Here is a 16,788-nt window from a genome sequence, read left to right as displayed (position 1 = left end):
TGTGATACAAAAAGTACATACATATGGTAGCCAAAGATTACATTCAGTTCCAGTCTATATTGATATTAACCACCATGGTAAAATACCTGCTAGTACATCTCCTATGTAGAGCGTTGGCACATAATCAGGTTATACTTATATTAGGTGCAAAAAATGGCACAAAGAGAAATGTACAGAATTCAGTCAAGGCCAGATCCTTTTGCAAAGAGGACTTATTTATTTATTTCAGCTTTATTTCAACAAATGTAAAAGGTTGGAGGAAACAGGAACATACTCCTTTTTAATGCCCCCACCAATATAAACTAATAAGGATTACATAAATAATAAACAAAATAAACAATAATAACAGAAATCATAACAACACTATTTACAAGGGTGGTGACAAAGAATTAACAAATCATATAATGAACGTTGAAGTAACTTAGAAGCTACAATAGGTTTGGATACTAGGCTAAGTATATATAATAGGGCGCAATCAAAAGGAATCATTGCTTTTAACAACCACCAAGGTTTCAGCACCATGTATGTGCAAACTTACCAATGCAGTTTAGCATTGTTCTTTCCAGTTTATTTCTCTGTCATAACTAACTTGTTCCTCTAGCTGTTAAGGTTTATCTGGCAGCCTATACACCTTGCCTGCTATGGTGACAAATGGATTCTTGACTTTTTGTTTATAGGTGAACATCAGATCACAGTGACGTATGCCGGAAGGCAGATTCCCGGCAGTCCATTTTCCTCCTATGCCTACGATGTGAACCAGATCCGTGTGGGAAACATTCCCCGTGGAAGGGTGGGACATCCTGTGGAAATATTTGGTGAGTCTTACACATCACGTTGGATGAGTTCATGTATTGAAGCCATGTAGTTGATAGTACTTGCATACCACCTATAGAGTACTGCATACCATACTCCAGGGTATGCTAAAATAGTAGTTACTTGTACCTGCAAAATTGCTATAAATGTAGATTGTCTACTGAAACTTGTGTCAACCAATGTTCTGATTTAAGGAATTCTAATTAAGTTTTAATAGTTTTAAATTACCTTTCTTACAGATGCTTTAATATGCTGGTTAAGAGTATGCTGGCACATAGCTTTCACTTTGATATAGTTAGTAGGAATCATGATTGTTGATTTTTTGCTCTTACATCAAAATCTATACCCTGTGTAGAAATTTATTTCTGTTAGTGTTGTATCTAGGAAGACCTTGAACTTTGCGACTGTTCCCCTCACAGTTGATGCCACCAAGGCTGGTTCAGGTGTTCTTGAGGCAACGGTTAACTGTCCAACCGACCCAGTCAACAGTCAGATGGACAGCATTGGACAGGACCGGTTCAAACTGGTCTTTGTTCCCCGCTGCAACCACCCTCATGACATTGCCTTCAAGTTCAATGGCAATGTTGTACCTGGTAAAACCACATCTTATGACTCTCTAAATTTTTTTTGTTCCTGTTCATTATGAGCATCAAAAAGATAAATTATGGTAGAGTGATTTGGATTCATTACATGTATCTGTAAATTTTTATGATGATAGTATTAAAATTGCTGGACAAGAATGGTACTCATCATGTCAGCTATATGTGGATTCACAAGGGCAACTGTAGTCTGGGTCCTCACAGAGTACAATGGATGAACATCATCAGAATGAAACATTAAGTTATTTGCTTTGAACCAGTTATTTGTACAAAATACCCAAGTTTGTCATTTTTAGAATGCAGTACATTGTGGCCTGAAAAAGTCTATGAAACTACCTGAAATCTACCTTTATCAGTATTCACTAGAAAGGTTTATATCCTGTCATTAAAAGCTTTGCTGTGTTTCCTACCATCACACAGGGAGCCCCTACAAGTGCTACATCTCTGACGCCAGCCAGGCGCAGGCCAGGGGTGACGGACTGGACCGTGTGCCCATCAAAACTCCCTCCAGCTTCGTCATTGACACCAGTAGGGCTGGGAACGGAGATGTCGTCACCATCATTACAAGTAGGTCTCATGCTCTTAACTTACTCAAACTTTTGTATCCACGAATTTGTACACTGTGAGAACTTGCCTTTCCTCCTATAATGTACGGTGGAATACAGCCGCTGCAAAAGTTTGAATTCATGATTTACAGTAATTCAAAAGTATCTGAAAAGAATTGAAAGTCTAATGAGTTGGGGATCAAACCAAAGAAAATGTCTCTTTTTAAATTTTTTTTTAAATCTCCAGGTCCCAGTGGGAGAAACATCCCATGCAGGCTGAGTCACCAGGGAACCATGTACGATGCTGAGTATGTTCCCCTGGAAGTTGGTGAGTTCAGTGTCGTACATACATCTAAATAGGCCATTCTTTTCTTCAGGTTAAGATGAGAAGATCTGATAATGTACTCAGATTAAAAGAATTCGTCTGGTATACAAGAATGTCTTACATTCATCAAGGTAAAATACAGGTAACATGAGTGGGGCCCTATCAAATCCATAAGCATCAAACACATGTTGAAAGGCCAAAAAGCAGTTGCTCAAGCAACTGGATATGATTTTGGAAATAGAATCATATCCATGCAGTTGCTTGATTAACTGCTTTTTGGCATATCATATTTCCTGGATGTCTAATCTTCATTGACGTGCATGTTGAAGGGACTGTAAATAATGTACTATCCAACCCCCAGGTGACCACCAGATTGACATCCACTTTGACCAGCAGCCCATCCCAGGCAGCCCCTTCCACTGCCACGTGTACGATGTCAGTGCCGTCCGTATCCGGGACATTCCACAGGGCAGGGTGGGCAAAACTGTGCAGGTGGAAGGTGAGAAATAGTTTGTATTTTGGTTTGTGTGAGCCCTTTTTTATTCAAATCAAATTCAATGTGTATACTCCTAGCAATTCAGCAACAATATAGCATGTGGCCTTCAAGTACCACAGTTTAATCAACCCATGATTGAGATGTTCAAAAATTTATAATGTTGTAGCATGGAACTCCTTGCCATCAAGTACAGTAAGGCATATCCCCAGTAGATGAATTTAAACAAGGTGACTGTTGCTTGCAGTTATAGATGTGCAAAGGTTAGGTGTAGCAGGTAATTCATTGTTAGTAATATAAATGCCTGCAAATCTGGTGTGTTATGCTGAAGGAAGGCTACACAGATACAGCTACAGACCTGTACAACAGAACTTCTTTGCTTACATTAAAAATTTGTGGTTAAGTAATGAGTGAAATCCCTCCCCACAGTTGACACCAGTCTTGCCGGACGGGGCAGCCTACAGGGAGACGTGAGTGTCCTGAGAAACCCTGTGGCCAGCAAACTGTCCAGTCTGGACTCGGATCGCTACCTAATGACCTTCGTCCCTCAGTCTGTCGACCCTCACAACATCGTGTTCAAGTTTAACGGGTCGGTGGTGCCGGGGAGTCCCTTCCCATGCTACATACTGGACGCTGGCCTGGTGAGTCTCATCAACAGTAACTGCTTTAAGGGCTTGAAACTTTGAAACTTTATTAAGAATAACCATTAGCGGTGGACCCAAGAGTCCATTGCTAGTCTTCCTGGCATTCATTGACATATAAATACAATACATATACATGTACATAAAACTAACATTTTGACAACCTGTACTAGCAAACATCTAGGTGCACAACTATGAAGGTAGATCATCATATCGAATGTTAAGTTGCAGGATGTCATCACACAAATATTGGCACTGTGCTTCTTGTACATAGAAATGCAAGGAAAGTGCAGAGAGAGAGATGCCTCATTATCAGAGAGCAGTTGTATTTTGTTACAACTGTCCTGTCCTTGGTGCTGATTGGTCTTTTCTGCCGTTATTGTATAATTCAGTCTCTTCCATTTTTATTGTATGAAATAACAAATATCAAATTCTTATCAAGCTGTTTTTCTTCCCCATACACCAGGTGAGGGTGACCGGTGATGGTCTGGACAGGGTGCCAGTTAACTCCCAGACACAGGTGTTTCTGGACGCCACCAGGGCAGGGGATGCAGAGGTGGACGTCAGCGTCACAAGTAAGACAAGTTTTTCTTATGATGGCGGTGAAGAAATTTCTGTTAACTTTTTACCAATTTGGTATAAATTTAAGTGTTGCAAATTTCTTTAAATTTGTAGATCAAGAGGTCTGTAGGATTCATACATAAGCAGTATTATGTACTTTAACAGAATCTATCAGAACCATAGAGTGGAACTGCCACCAAGTACAGTAGGGGCATCATCACCTTATAGCTTTAAACAATGTTCAGCGTTAGATGTTCAAAGATTAGGTGTAACATCAGTGTAATGTAGCCAGCTGCTACTGGCTGTGTGCCTGTGTGTTAAACTGTTAGGGATGGTTATAACGGCTACATACAAGTCATGTAGATACAGAATACAGATGAAATTCAGTTTTTACGTCTTATTTTCTGTAGGTCCGTCTGGCCGTGCTATACCCACCAGAGTGTCAGGCAAGGGGAACTACACTGTGGACTACACCCCTACAGAAGTTGGTGGGTCAATTTCCTCCCTTGTGATATCTTTAAATGTTTGAGTCAGGTAAATTTGTTAGTCCTTATACGTATTGTCCTATGCTGGCATCATTCAGACAAAATATGTCTGACTCAATAATTTGTTGTAGTACTGTAGTCTGTTGGATAGTTGGAGTCTTTTTGAAAAATTTGTTGCTTTTAAGAAATTGACAAGATAACTTTCTAACACTTACATGACATTGTGTTTTTTGGTAAGTCACACCAAAGGATACTTTTTACTCTTTAAGTGCTGAGTGTTTTTGAGGGACTTGCATTAGACCAGTTAGGGTCATGTTAGGTAAAGGGTCAGATGTGTTCATTTCTAGTAAGATCAAACATGTCAATTAAAGAAAGTCTGTTCCAATATAAGTTAGTAATACTCTTTTTTTCTAGCATTCAAATGTAATGTGGAAAAGATTATTGTTGTTTCAATGATGATTTTGCCTATAATGTATCAAACAAACTTTGCTTGCCAATAGAGCTTGGGACCTGAGAACTAATGTCTGACACAACAGGCTTCCCCCAGATAAAATTCTATAGTATGAGTAATTATTCAGCCAGCTAGAACCAGTTTTTCTACTTTGCCATGCTGACAGGGCTCCTTCTGATAGGCTACTGGTGTCTTGGGGCAGATTAAAAATGCTTTGACGGTATATATACCATGGATTTCTCTTCAGATATTATAGAAAACTTAAAAATATATCAAAGATAATTCATTCATACCAGAGAGCACTGTTGTAAGATAGAAGCAGTACTTAGTATATCCACTATAATTATAGACAATTTCTTCGGTTCATTCGACTTTTGAAACCTGTCTGTCTTCTTCTCGGTTAGACAATGAGACCAATCAAATTGGATCAGGGGTGAAACTAATTAGCATACACAACCTGCCACAAAAGTTGCCTTCACCTCGAGGAGTGTGTAACCTGTCCACAAAGTTTAGGGTCTAAAAGTTGAGGGAACATCAGAAAAATTAGTGGTTAAAAGTTAGACAAAGTATCTGATTCTACAATCCTCTCAGGATGTCTTGGAAATACACGTTATCTAAAGGCAAGGACAAGCCAGGTATGCACCTGTTATAATTTACTTGTAGGATGTGATTTGAACAATCCCAGGGTCTAGTGGGACATGTGTATGCAGGTTAATCGATGTGGACAACTTATGGTAGAGATTTATATGTGTGCATGACCTGTAACATTTCTTCAGCGTGACCTAGGTCCACAGATTGGTTCACACCGTGTTCGACTGGTATTTTGGCTGTTTTCCAAGCTATGTGTCTCGTGAGAATTGCTTGATGTTTTGATCGCTGCAGGTCCGCACAAGATCGATGCGAAGTTCGGAGGGATGGAGGTGAACGGGAGTCCGTTCACGAGCTACGCCTACGATGTCAGTAAAGTGCGGGTTGGTCACGTTCCGAACGGCATTGTTGGAAGGCCATTGGACATTGACGGTAAGGAGAATAGGCTGCATACCATCAAAAACATGCTCAGACAACTATGCCAGAGGAGGGGAGGGGGCGTTGTTTTGCTTGTAGTTGCATGTTCAGGACAGAGTTGTGGGAATTAGGCTGTTGGACATTGACAGTACAGAGATTTAACTACATATTCGGGTTTTACTTTGATGCTCAGACAACTATTTTAGAGGAGGGGGAGGGGGGCATTGTTTTGATTGTAGTTGCAGCAACCACCTGTTAAGTTTTAAACCACAAGTTATGATAAATTGTATTTTGAAAGGAAGTTTCAAGATACACACCACTGAATATAACTAAAAGCAATTTGGGATCATTAAAAAAACTTAATTATGTAAACTCAATCTATTTTATGTTAGAATGTCAATTGTTGAAGTCCTCACTATTCAATCTACTAGTAGTCCTCGAGCATGCTACATTAGATGGCAGTTGTCACCAGGCATATGTGACACCTGAATGTAAACAATATCATAGCTTTGTTTAAACTTAAGCATACTAAAGACCAAATAAATATACTTGAAGACATACACAGAACCTAGTTTGGTACAGTATAGTACAAATTAAAATGGTCTTATTCAAAGGATTCATAGGATTTAGACTGAATTATTTTGTCCTTTGTTATGCCCAGAACTAACAGTAGTGCACAAATGTCTCCTAGGATTACAAAGGATGAATAGCTTATGGTTTTGAAGTTTAAAATTCTTTTCCTTTCTTCTTAAAACTGACATTTTTTTTCATTTTCCTCCCAGTTGATACTTCTCAGGCGGGGCCAGGTGAACTGGCAGCCGCTGTGACTCAGAACTACCAGCCGATCCCCTGCACACTCAAACACAAGGGCGGCGACGTCTACACCATCACCTTCATCCCACAGAACACTCAAGTGCACGACCTGCTCTTCAAGTTCAACGGGACCATTGTGCCAGGTATGGTGCTGTCTTATGACTCCTTATGTTACATAATGCATGTAGCATGTTGGCAGAACGTATTGTGAATGCGCAAAGATCCATAGCACTTGAGAATCTACAGAACGTTATATCATGTACTAAGGTTGTGCCTGGCGAGTACATGTTTAATGATGATAATAGTATCCTATCAGTAGTTCTCAATTGTTGTGTTGGAAAAGATAATGCATTGTATATATGAATAATTTGTACCTGTTTGCCATATAATGTCTACAGGAAGCCCGTTCCATGTGTACATTATTGATGCTGGGTTGGTAACAGTGAGTGGTGAAGGTCTGGACCGAGTGCCGGTGGGACGGCCGACAGACTTTCTCGTGGACACGACCCGGGCTGGGGAGTCAGGGCTGGATGTCTCCATCACAGGTGGGTTATGATAAATGTTGTTGAATGTAGAAAAACTGTTTAACCGTTGAAGGTTTGGATACAACTTTTTTGTGTATGTCACATAATTTTATATAGATTATGATGAATGTGATCATCACATGGTGCTAAAAGAGAGCTGACACCGCAACAAAATCAGACTTTCTGTTATTCAATATAGTACATAGTATGTATATGTGTAATGTTTATCTTACATAAGTAAGGTCGAATGTTAATCCTTTGATGTACGAGTAATTTGTATAAAGGAGGCAATCTTTAGTTTTCAAACTGTTCAAAGTTTAGTAGAGCCTGTGGAAGATACAGTCACAGTGACATTCAAAATCTCTTATTTGGCTAAAACTATCATAATAATGATAAATCACTTTTAATCCTATTTTCAAAAGCTGCACAACATTGAAACATTTTACTATGAGTTCCCCTAACATAAGTGTACCGTTGAATATGTTACTTAGGACCTGGTGGTCGCCGTGTGCCCTGCCGTCCATCCGGCCATGGAAACTACACCATAGAGTACACACCTGCTGATGTCGGTGAGTCAAATCACTCATTCAACATAGCTGACATTACAGTACATACAAAGTCATATAGTTTACTATAATTGTAGAATTATACTTTTAACCCAGACAGTTCTGATATTGTAAATGATGGGTATGTTTACATGATACCTTACCTGTTACCATGACAGTTCTGATCTAAATGTGGGTATCTTTACCACCTATATTACCAAGATAGTTCTGATGTTTTAATTGTGGGTATGTTTACCTTAGTTTAAATTACCTGTTACCAAGATAGTTCTGATGTTGTAAAAAAATAATACTTTTAATCTACATACAATCTTCATATTGGCTCAACTGTCTGATTAACTAGGAAGATAAAATAATGTACGTCAAGTACATGTATTTCAGTTGTTGGCACTGGTTTTGACTCCTTTGCCTTTCAACCACCTGTTTGATCAATTGTTAAACAGGTGGTCGTTTCTTTGATTTAAAAAAAATTGTCTTTTGTCATCCTGAATTTAGCTGTTGATTTCCCTTACTTTCTCCACAAGTTTTATGATTGATATATCTTCCATCTGTCATGTCACAGGTCCACACAACATTGATGTGTTCTTTGCTGGTATGGAGGTGCCGGGGTCACCCTTTACCTCCTATGCTTACGATGCTAGTCAGATCCGGGTGGGACATGTGTCTGATGGTATCATTGGCAGACCAGTCAGCATTGAAGGTAAGGCAACCATTGTATGGTAAACTTTTAAATCCTAAGTCTGTACTGCAAATTTGATCTTGATCTTGAATCTTATACCACCTAAAACAGGGCTGCTCCAGTTCAACTGTGTTTAAAAAAAATCAAATTTTTAACACTGATGTTCAAATTTCCAACAACTATTTTGTAAGTTTTGTATGTACCATCTTCACTTTCCATGCAGTTCTACACTTTTAGGATGTGCAAATTTGAAATTTTCATTGAAGATAGTTCATAAATTCATATTTGAAAATTTCATGAAAACTTTTTAATTATAATTTTTCCACAGTGGACACTTCTCAGGCTGGGTTCGGTGACCTGATGGCCAATGTCAGCACCAACTACCAGACTGTACCAAGTACACTGGAGGGGAGGTCCAGTGACGTCTGGGTCCTAACCTTCGTCCCTCAGACTATACAGACCCACGATGTGGTCTTCAAGTTCAACAACGACATTGTGCCAGGTATGACAGCATATTGTCAATTACAAATAAGCACGTTCACTTTTTGGCAGAACATAGTCTGCGCCTGTGTGAAACCTGGAATTTCACACAATTTCGTCAACGAAATGTTGCATAAAAATTATATTATTATTATTAAGAATTTTTCCCAATGTCTTTTCTGATACAACATTTGAAAAGCATAGACAGGATGTCATTTTTGAATGTGCAGATACAACTTTAAGCAAGACTTTCTGCCGAAGTGCTGTGCACAATACAGGTTTCACACAGGCACAGTATATTCTGCCAACCTGCTTTGCAAATAGTATAGTGTGTACTACTATATAACAATGATTTCTTAAAAGAGTTTATGGAACAAGAACACAAAGTTCAGCTAAGAAGAAATTAAAATGAATACAGCAGCTGACCAGACTTCATTCTGTCCATTGATAATTTGAAAACATAAATTTTTGTCCATTTCAGGGAGTCCCTTCCCGGTAAAGATGATCGATGCCAGTAGCGTGCACGCCTCGGGCGACGGTCTGGATCGCGTTCCGGTCAACCGACCCACTCACTTCAAGATCGACACTTCTCGCGCCGGAGATGCAGATATCGTTGCCCAAATCACGAGTGAGTGGGGGGAAAAACTGTGTCAATCACGGTTGCTGTATTTTTTTGCACTCTCTCAGTGTGTTGTTTTTTGGTGTACGTCGTACAGTGCATTGTGGTTGTCTGTTTTCTTGTGTACACGGAAAGCGTGCACTGGCAAGGACAGCTGGCATGTCACTGCATGGCCAACCCTCCGTCTCGTGTCATTCTGATGATGTGAGTCCGTTGTTCTGATCATATCCTGCATTTCCTATGTCACCTCTCGGAGTATGCTTTCACCGAACACTGTGGAAGCACATACTAGTTAGTGTGTGTGAGTGTGTGTGTATGTGTGTGCGTGAGAACATTAGTGAAGCAAATGAACTTTAATGTAGAAAATACATCCACAAATAAGTCTCTGACACCTGAATCATTTCAAATCTTTAGATGACAATCCTTAAGTATGTTTCCTCTTTGATACAACAACCCAAAACATTTTATTGTCTTTTTTCTTTTTTTTATGGTAATTTTTTTGGTAGGTCATTCAATGCAATTCAAACATTTTTTCAATTTTGTCATTTGTCACTAAATATGAATCATCATTGTTTTCATCATATTAATCTGACTCATTCTGTTTTCATGTTCATCATATTTCTTGTATTGCATAGCTTAAGCCATAGCTAGTAAGAGTCTTTATTTTTCAATTATAATTTCTACAGCAAAGAGCTTGAATCTGTAGATTCTGCTGTTATATTTCTTAGCCCTGAGGCCTTTAATTTGCTGCTTTTAGTTCTGTTTGCAATTAAGTAACCTACCTAGGGCAAGTTGCTTTTAACACAACAATAAAAGCAACAAAAAGACAGACTGGCTAGGCCACAGCTTACTGCTGACAGACAAAGTTCACACCTTGCTTGAGGCGTTCCGCTCTGTCCTTCGCTGTGCGCTTCCCTCCCCCACCTCCTCCTCCCCTTCCTCTCCGTAGGTCCCGGCGGACGCAAGATTCCCTGCAGCGTGTACGGAAGCAGCGGGAATTTCACCGCGGAGTACACACCTCTCGAAGCAGGTAATCAAGTGTAAATGTATTACTTGACAATGTACACTGCAATTTTACATCTTTCTGACTGTATTATGAATTGTCCTGTTCTTTTATTTATTTGACATTGCTCCTTTATGAAGATTTACCACATTTTGTGGAAAGATTGACATAACAGGTGAATGTCAACTCTTCAGAGAATCAAACCTCAGAGGCCAGACTGTAAAATGACAAACACCTTCAAGAAATATTCCAACTAAAATCAACCTTTTATAATTCTTCTTTGGCCAAATTTCTTGAAGAAGTTCAATCTACATGTGTACCTTACTGTAAAACTGTTACTGTAACTGTTACAGTAATTATATTGGGCAAAGAGTCTCATTACAAGGAAGCATATGTCTCAAACAAAATATTGACAACCAGGGAAATGTGTACTAATGCCCATAATCCATGATACTGCTGACACAACAGAAAAGAATTGCCTCACTGACTCTTCAACAATTTCTTGATCGTCAAACACATCTTTTGACAAAGTTTCTCTCCTGTGTTTCAGGTGACCATACCATCAGCGTCACCTTTGCAGGCAGGACCATATCCGGCAGTCCCTTCACCTGTAATGTGTACGATGTCAGTAAGGTCAGGGTCCTCGACATTCCCAAAGGAATTCCTGAAAAACCTGTTTACATAGATGGTGAGTAATAAGCAAATACCAGGCTACGGCATGGAATGTAAAGAATTTTATAAGGTAAATGTAGGATACAACTTACAGAATCCGATACAGAATTTGATGCAGAACACTGTTTCTGTACTGTTGTGCCATGCCATTTTCAGGTTAGATTGAAATGGAAGAGCAATTTAGCAAACTTTGTAACTTTCCCAGTATTTATGATTTACATTTCTTTTATATACAAATCATATAACACTTGTGGTATGCAGTCAATATTTTTGGTGGCAATTAATTTTCATGGTAAGAAAACTTGAGGTAATTCTAGTGTTGCAAGCTAAAGGTTTACATATACAGGTCTGACATAATCTAATTATATAATTTTCCTATTCAACATTGTATTTCTAACATTCCTGACTTTGTACTACCATTCAGTTGACACGTCAAAAGCTGGTGCGGGCGAATTGGCTGCTATTGTCACTCATGGCAAGTTCAACATTGTTCCGAGCACCCTGAGGGGCAAGGGGGACAGAAGCAAGTACACGCTGACCTTCATTCCCAAGGTCACAGAGACTCACGAGGTCATCTTCAAGTTCAATGGGCACGTTGTTCCAGGTGAGACTATTTTTTTACACTTTTACCATTCCAGGAAAATTGTTGCTACTGATTATGTTGATAATCATAATATCTCAAGGTAAAACTTCTAAATTTCCTAAGACAAAATTTGCTACTGTTGGATTTGGGATAGAAACCTCTGATCCTTGGAACATTTACTTCCTTTCTCAGGTGTAATCCAAGGTCCAAGGTCATATATATAATGTACATGAGTAGGTCATTTATTACACATTTAAGTCACGATCATTATCGATGATAGAAGTTACTGTAAGTTATGTTACACTTGGCCGAACAACTTGTTTACACACTGTAATTTTACTGCTGTCTGTATTACTGACCCTTGGTGTAACACACCAGCTTTGCAGGCTTGCGGTGCGGCGGCAGCCGCCTATGTTACTGTGACACTTTATCACATCTAGAAATCACTCATCTTTGCATTCATTCATTCATTCTACCCATTTTCTCTGCCAGGTTGCCCCCATGAAGTGAAAATGATTGATGCCAACAGAGTGACGGCTACAGGAGAGGGTCTGAGCAGCATCCCCATCAAACACCCCGCTGACATCCACATCGATGCCAACCGCACGGGAGACGCCCCTCTCTCCTGCAGTATTAAAGGTAAAAATCCTCATTGTAATTGTATATAGTATAAGGGATTCATTCCTCAAGCTAACTGACATCTCGCACGCACAGTCGTCCCTCAGTAAGACAAGTTTAGAACATTTATTCAGCCTGTCACACAACCAGTTTTGCCTCACTGTATTTGCTTAGACAAAAGTGTACAATTCAGCCGATTATTCCAGCTTTGCTGCTGGACTATAGTTTGGCGTTAAGAAACAAGAAATTAAAGATGTAAGACTTCCGAAAGTGTTTTTGGTTTTCGTCACTAGTCCTAAGCGAGCCTTTCCAGTAGTCACTGTGCATGGCAGGTGTGCTACAATAGTCAAGATTCGAACTCCCAACCTCTTGGTCCAGAGGCAGGGTTGCTAAGCACTCGACTACAGTTGCTACAACCATCATCCAGTTTGGAGATCTTCAGGTTGAATCAGAAGTTTTTTTGTTTTTTTTTTACTTTCTTTGTTTCAACTGTACTTGAGTGGAGAATCTGTGTGTATTTTCAGGACCCAGTGGAAACAATGTGCCATGTACTCTGTCTGGAAGCAAGGGATCCTACAAGGCGACATATGTCCCTGTAGAAGTTGGTAACCATGACATCAGCATCATGTATGGGAACATGCCGATCTACGGTAACCCTTTCACCAGCCGTGTGTACGATGTCGGACAGGTGACGGTAGAGAACATACCGGTGGGCAGGATTGGCAGAACTGCCGAAGTCAAAGGTCAGTAGGCTTTTTCCTTCTTGTTTTATAAGAGTTTGATAAGACATCCTTGAAGAAAACCCTGCTAGAAGAGATCATGTTATCCTGTAAAGAAGGTGGGTTCAGGTTGCTTTTGACAGCAATGTTGCAAACTGAGATATTCAATGGCTAAGGGAAATTAATCATAATTAGATTTAGAAATTTTTGAGATTTTACCATTTTGAATGTTGTATTTTAAAATGGGTAAAATCTATTCTGGACCTTTGTAAAGACTACAAAGATGCTGCAGGGTTCTCACCAGGATTTTTTCTTAGCGTAGGGGTCAGGTATAGAAGGGCAACTTTCTGCGGCGCGAGTCACGCACCGAGTCCCCAAAACATGGGCCTGATATTCTCCCCCCAAAATTTTGTAACTCATATTAACCACTTAAGACACTATTTATTGTTTATTGGGGGACAGATTTTGTTTTCCCTCTGTTATAGCTTCATTCTTAAGTTATATTTTCATTTTTTTAAAGGTTAATGAAGCTTCTGCCCCCAAAAACCACCCCTACACTGGTTGAAACACAGTGTAGGGGGCTAAATCACAGCGTAGGGGGTCAAAATCACAGCGTAGGGGGCCCCTACGCTCAAACAGCCTAGTGAGAACTATGGCATCACTTACAATTCTTATTCTACATTATGACTGACTGTTACAGCAATTGAAGCCAACTGTTGAATTGTTTTACGATTTTCTTCACAGTAAACACAGCCAAGGCGGGAGCTGGACAGATCACAGCGGACGTGATTTGTGATGACAACATCGTAGCCAGCACCGTTACCCAGAAGCCTCAGGGAAAATGGGACGTCGCGTTTGTCCCAAAGAGCTTCCAGGACCACCAGGTCATGATGAAGTTTAATGGTGCTCTCGTGCCCGGTGAGTTTGTTTTTTGAGCTGCTTTTCAAACCATTACCACTCCAGGGCTCGAAAACTGGGTGCATGTGCACCTTAGTGCACCCAAATTTGGAGCTGTGCACCCAATCTTTTTCTGTGGCTGCACCAGTGCACCCAAATATTTTTGTGGGTATTTTTGTACGTATCAAATGTATGATATTAGACAGGATATTCTTGTCATCTAAGTGTCAGAATAATAATAATCATATGTCCATGCTTTCTGTGGACACACTGTCCTTGGTGCTGAATTTAATGTGCATTGGAAAGCTGAGGCTGTTATGCTAAAACAGTAGCTTTACAGTATGTGACTCTTTCTGTGCATAAAGCATTGGTTATTTCTAACCCTCCTCCTCTATTTTCCAGGCTCCCCCCATATTTGTAAGATCCTGAATGCCAGTACAGTCACGGCTAGTGGGGATGGAGTAGACTCAAACAAAGAGCTGAGGTCAGGGGATCCCGCCAAGTTTGCCATACAGACCAACGATGCAGGGGAGGGAGAGATACTGGCTACTGTGACAGGTAAGGCACTTCTTTTGGCTGCTAAAATGTCATCAGCCTTGTACTCATTTTTCATCCAAAAAGTGGCTTCCTCTGATTATTTGAAATCAATCATTTCAAATGGCTGTTTGAAGCATATTTGCATTTTTTCCACCAACAGCTCCGAGTGGAAAAGTGTCCTCCTGTACCATACTGGGAGGTGGAAGGTCAACAACACATATGGGAGTGTACACCCCTGAAGAAGTTGGTAAGTTACTGAGTAATTAGATTTAAGAAACTTCCATTTTTTGCTTAATTTTATGAGCACTTTGGGTTCACAAAAATGTGAGTGTTGATCAATGCAAAACATAAATTTGTTTAATTATAAAATCTAGAAAGATTCAGTTGGAATAGTTTTTTTTCATTTCTTCATTTGCATCTCACCTTCCTATCTTAAACACTTCCCAACTGCTCTTCTTATGTCACCAGATTTAGATTGAGCTTCTCAATAATGACTTAAATATTTTCCTTCCCAGGGAGGTACAGAATTGATGTCAGCTATGCAGGCATGCCCATCTCTGGCAGCCCCTTTGCCAGCTACGTCTATGATATTAACAAGATCAAGGTTCAGGATGTGACTACAGGCATCATGGGGCTGCCTGTTAGCATGGGAGGTATGTAGTACAGCCGTTGTCAATAGTAACCATTGGAAAGTTGCACACTTGTTGAGGTAGTGCTATTCTAGGGTTATTCAAATGTGCCAAGAAGTTGGCATCAATTCTTTGAGATGGTGCAAAGTGATGTCACCTACTCAGAGATCATTTTCTGCTGCTATATCTAAAAATTACAATACTTGCATGTTGTAAATTTTCATTTTCATAGTTTGGTGACTTTCCTAACACTTTTGTAGCTGAAATTTGTGTTAGATGTTTAATTCTTATGATATCACATAGTCCATGTTTTCTGTATGCATGCTGTCCTTGGTGCTGAATTTGATGTGCGTTGGAAAGCTTAGGCTAATATGGCGAAACAGATTTGCTCCCCCCCCAAACAAGATAAAAATTCACACTTTCAAGACCTATTGTACCCATTTTGATAGTTTCTATCAAGCATTCTCTTTGTTTCAGGACATGGCATTGATATAAGCTCAGTATACATTTACCCTGTTGTGGTGTAGTATGTGAACAATGGATCTTATTTTCTACCTTTCAATTCCTTGAACAAAAAGTACAATGTACTTTTACTAGTTGAATGCACAGCAACAGTATTCTTTTCCATGTACCTGTGACTGTTTTTAAATCCTTGGGTTATAAAAAGTTGAATGAATTCTGTTTCTCCAGTTGATGCCACCAAAGCTGGGCGGGGTGAACTGGCAGCATCTGTCTCTGTGGACGGCTTTAAGATGGTCCCAGCTTCTCTCTTGCCTGGGAAGGAGCCAAAGAATTACATCTTAAACTTCACCCCAGAGGTGTGCAAGACTCATGAGGTCCACTTCAAGTTTAATGGGGACATTCTTCCAGGTAAAACATCTTGAACAATTAGTAATCATTAAATACTTTTTGTGATCAACTGAAAACTGCCTGAAACTTCTGACCCAACTTCTATATCTTAGTTCCTAAAAGCTGTCTTTCCTATGGAATTTAGAAAATATTGTCTTGGGAAAAAGTTTTCAAGCTGTTTAAAGATGGCTTCTTAGACTGCTAGACTAAGGAGACAGAAGAATATACTTCATGTTTGCCATAATGATTGCATTTCTTACTCTTGATATTTAGACTTCCTACATATTTAAATATGTGTTTTATGATGATTTTTGGTTGTGTTCTGTTTCAGGATGCCCATACAAAGTGCAGCTAAACGACGCCAAGCAGGTGACGGCTTTCGGGGAGGGCTTGGACCTGGTGCCAATCAACAAGCCCACTGCCATCAACGTGGACACCACCTCTGCGGGAGGGGGGCCTGTCACCTGCATGGTGAAGAGTCCCAGTGGAAAAGTCGTGCCATCCAAGATCTCAGGAACAGAACAAACCTACAGAGCCACATACACTCCTACTGAGATTGGTGAGTAAAAAATTTCACTAGAATCAGTGTAACAGGAAATTTTGCTGCTTGTTTTTTATGTATAATGGACAAGAATAGAATTTTGATTTAATGAAGTATATTAGCCAACATTACCACATAAAAAAA

The 16,788-nt window shown here is 39.7% G+C and overlaps 1 protein-coding gene across 1 annotated transcript in view; it reads left to right on the top strand.

Moving 5' to 3' along the window:
• Nucleotides 1-16,788, top strand: part of LOC109484983 (filamin-B-like) — a 68,904-nt gene that overhangs the window by 35,841 nt on the left and 16,275 nt on the right. Inside the window, exons 20-45 of the mRNA XM_019788356.1 lie at nt 678-815; nt 1,233-1,406; nt 1,833-1,979; nt 2,644-2,781; nt 3,205-3,416; nt 3,883-3,991; nt 4,388-4,469; nt 5,505-5,548; nt 5,796-5,933; nt 6,701-6,874; nt 7,130-7,276; nt 7,747-7,824; nt 8,381-8,518; nt 8,826-8,999; nt 9,459-9,605; nt 10,546-10,626; nt 11,150-11,287; nt 11,696-11,875; nt 12,347-12,493; nt 12,997-13,215; nt 13,936-14,109; nt 14,491-14,646; nt 14,786-14,872; nt 15,141-15,278; nt 15,945-16,124; nt 16,435-16,662. Of these exons, the coding sequence (XP_019643915.1) occupies nt 678-815; nt 1,233-1,406; nt 1,833-1,979; nt 2,644-2,781; nt 3,205-3,416; nt 3,883-3,991; nt 4,388-4,469; nt 5,505-5,548; nt 5,796-5,933; nt 6,701-6,874; nt 7,130-7,276; nt 7,747-7,824; nt 8,381-8,518; nt 8,826-8,999; nt 9,459-9,605; nt 10,546-10,626; nt 11,150-11,287; nt 11,696-11,875; nt 12,347-12,493; nt 12,997-13,215; nt 13,936-14,109; nt 14,491-14,646; nt 14,786-14,872; nt 15,141-15,278; nt 15,945-16,124; nt 16,435-16,662 (3,768 nt within the window). The remainder of the gene's footprint in view (nt 1-677; nt 816-1,232; nt 1,407-1,832; nt 1,980-2,643; nt 2,782-3,204; nt 3,417-3,882; nt 3,992-4,387; nt 4,470-5,504; nt 5,549-5,795; nt 5,934-6,700; nt 6,875-7,129; nt 7,277-7,746; nt 7,825-8,380; nt 8,519-8,825; nt 9,000-9,458; nt 9,606-10,545; nt 10,627-11,149; nt 11,288-11,695; nt 11,876-12,346; nt 12,494-12,996; nt 13,216-13,935; nt 14,110-14,490; nt 14,647-14,785; nt 14,873-15,140; nt 15,279-15,944; nt 16,125-16,434; nt 16,663-16,788) is intronic.

The sequence above is a fragment of the Branchiostoma belcheri genome, unplaced genomic scaffold (genome assembly GCF_001625305.1).
Source record: "Branchiostoma belcheri isolate BF01 breed outbred unplaced genomic scaffold, Haploidv18h27 scaffold72, whole genome shotgun sequence".
Classification (NCBI taxonomy): Eukaryota; Metazoa; Chordata; class Leptocardii; order Amphioxiformes; family Branchiostomatidae; genus Branchiostoma; species Branchiostoma belcheri.
Note: the sequence above shows the minus strand (reverse complement) of the source record. Positions and strands in the feature narration are given on the sequence as shown.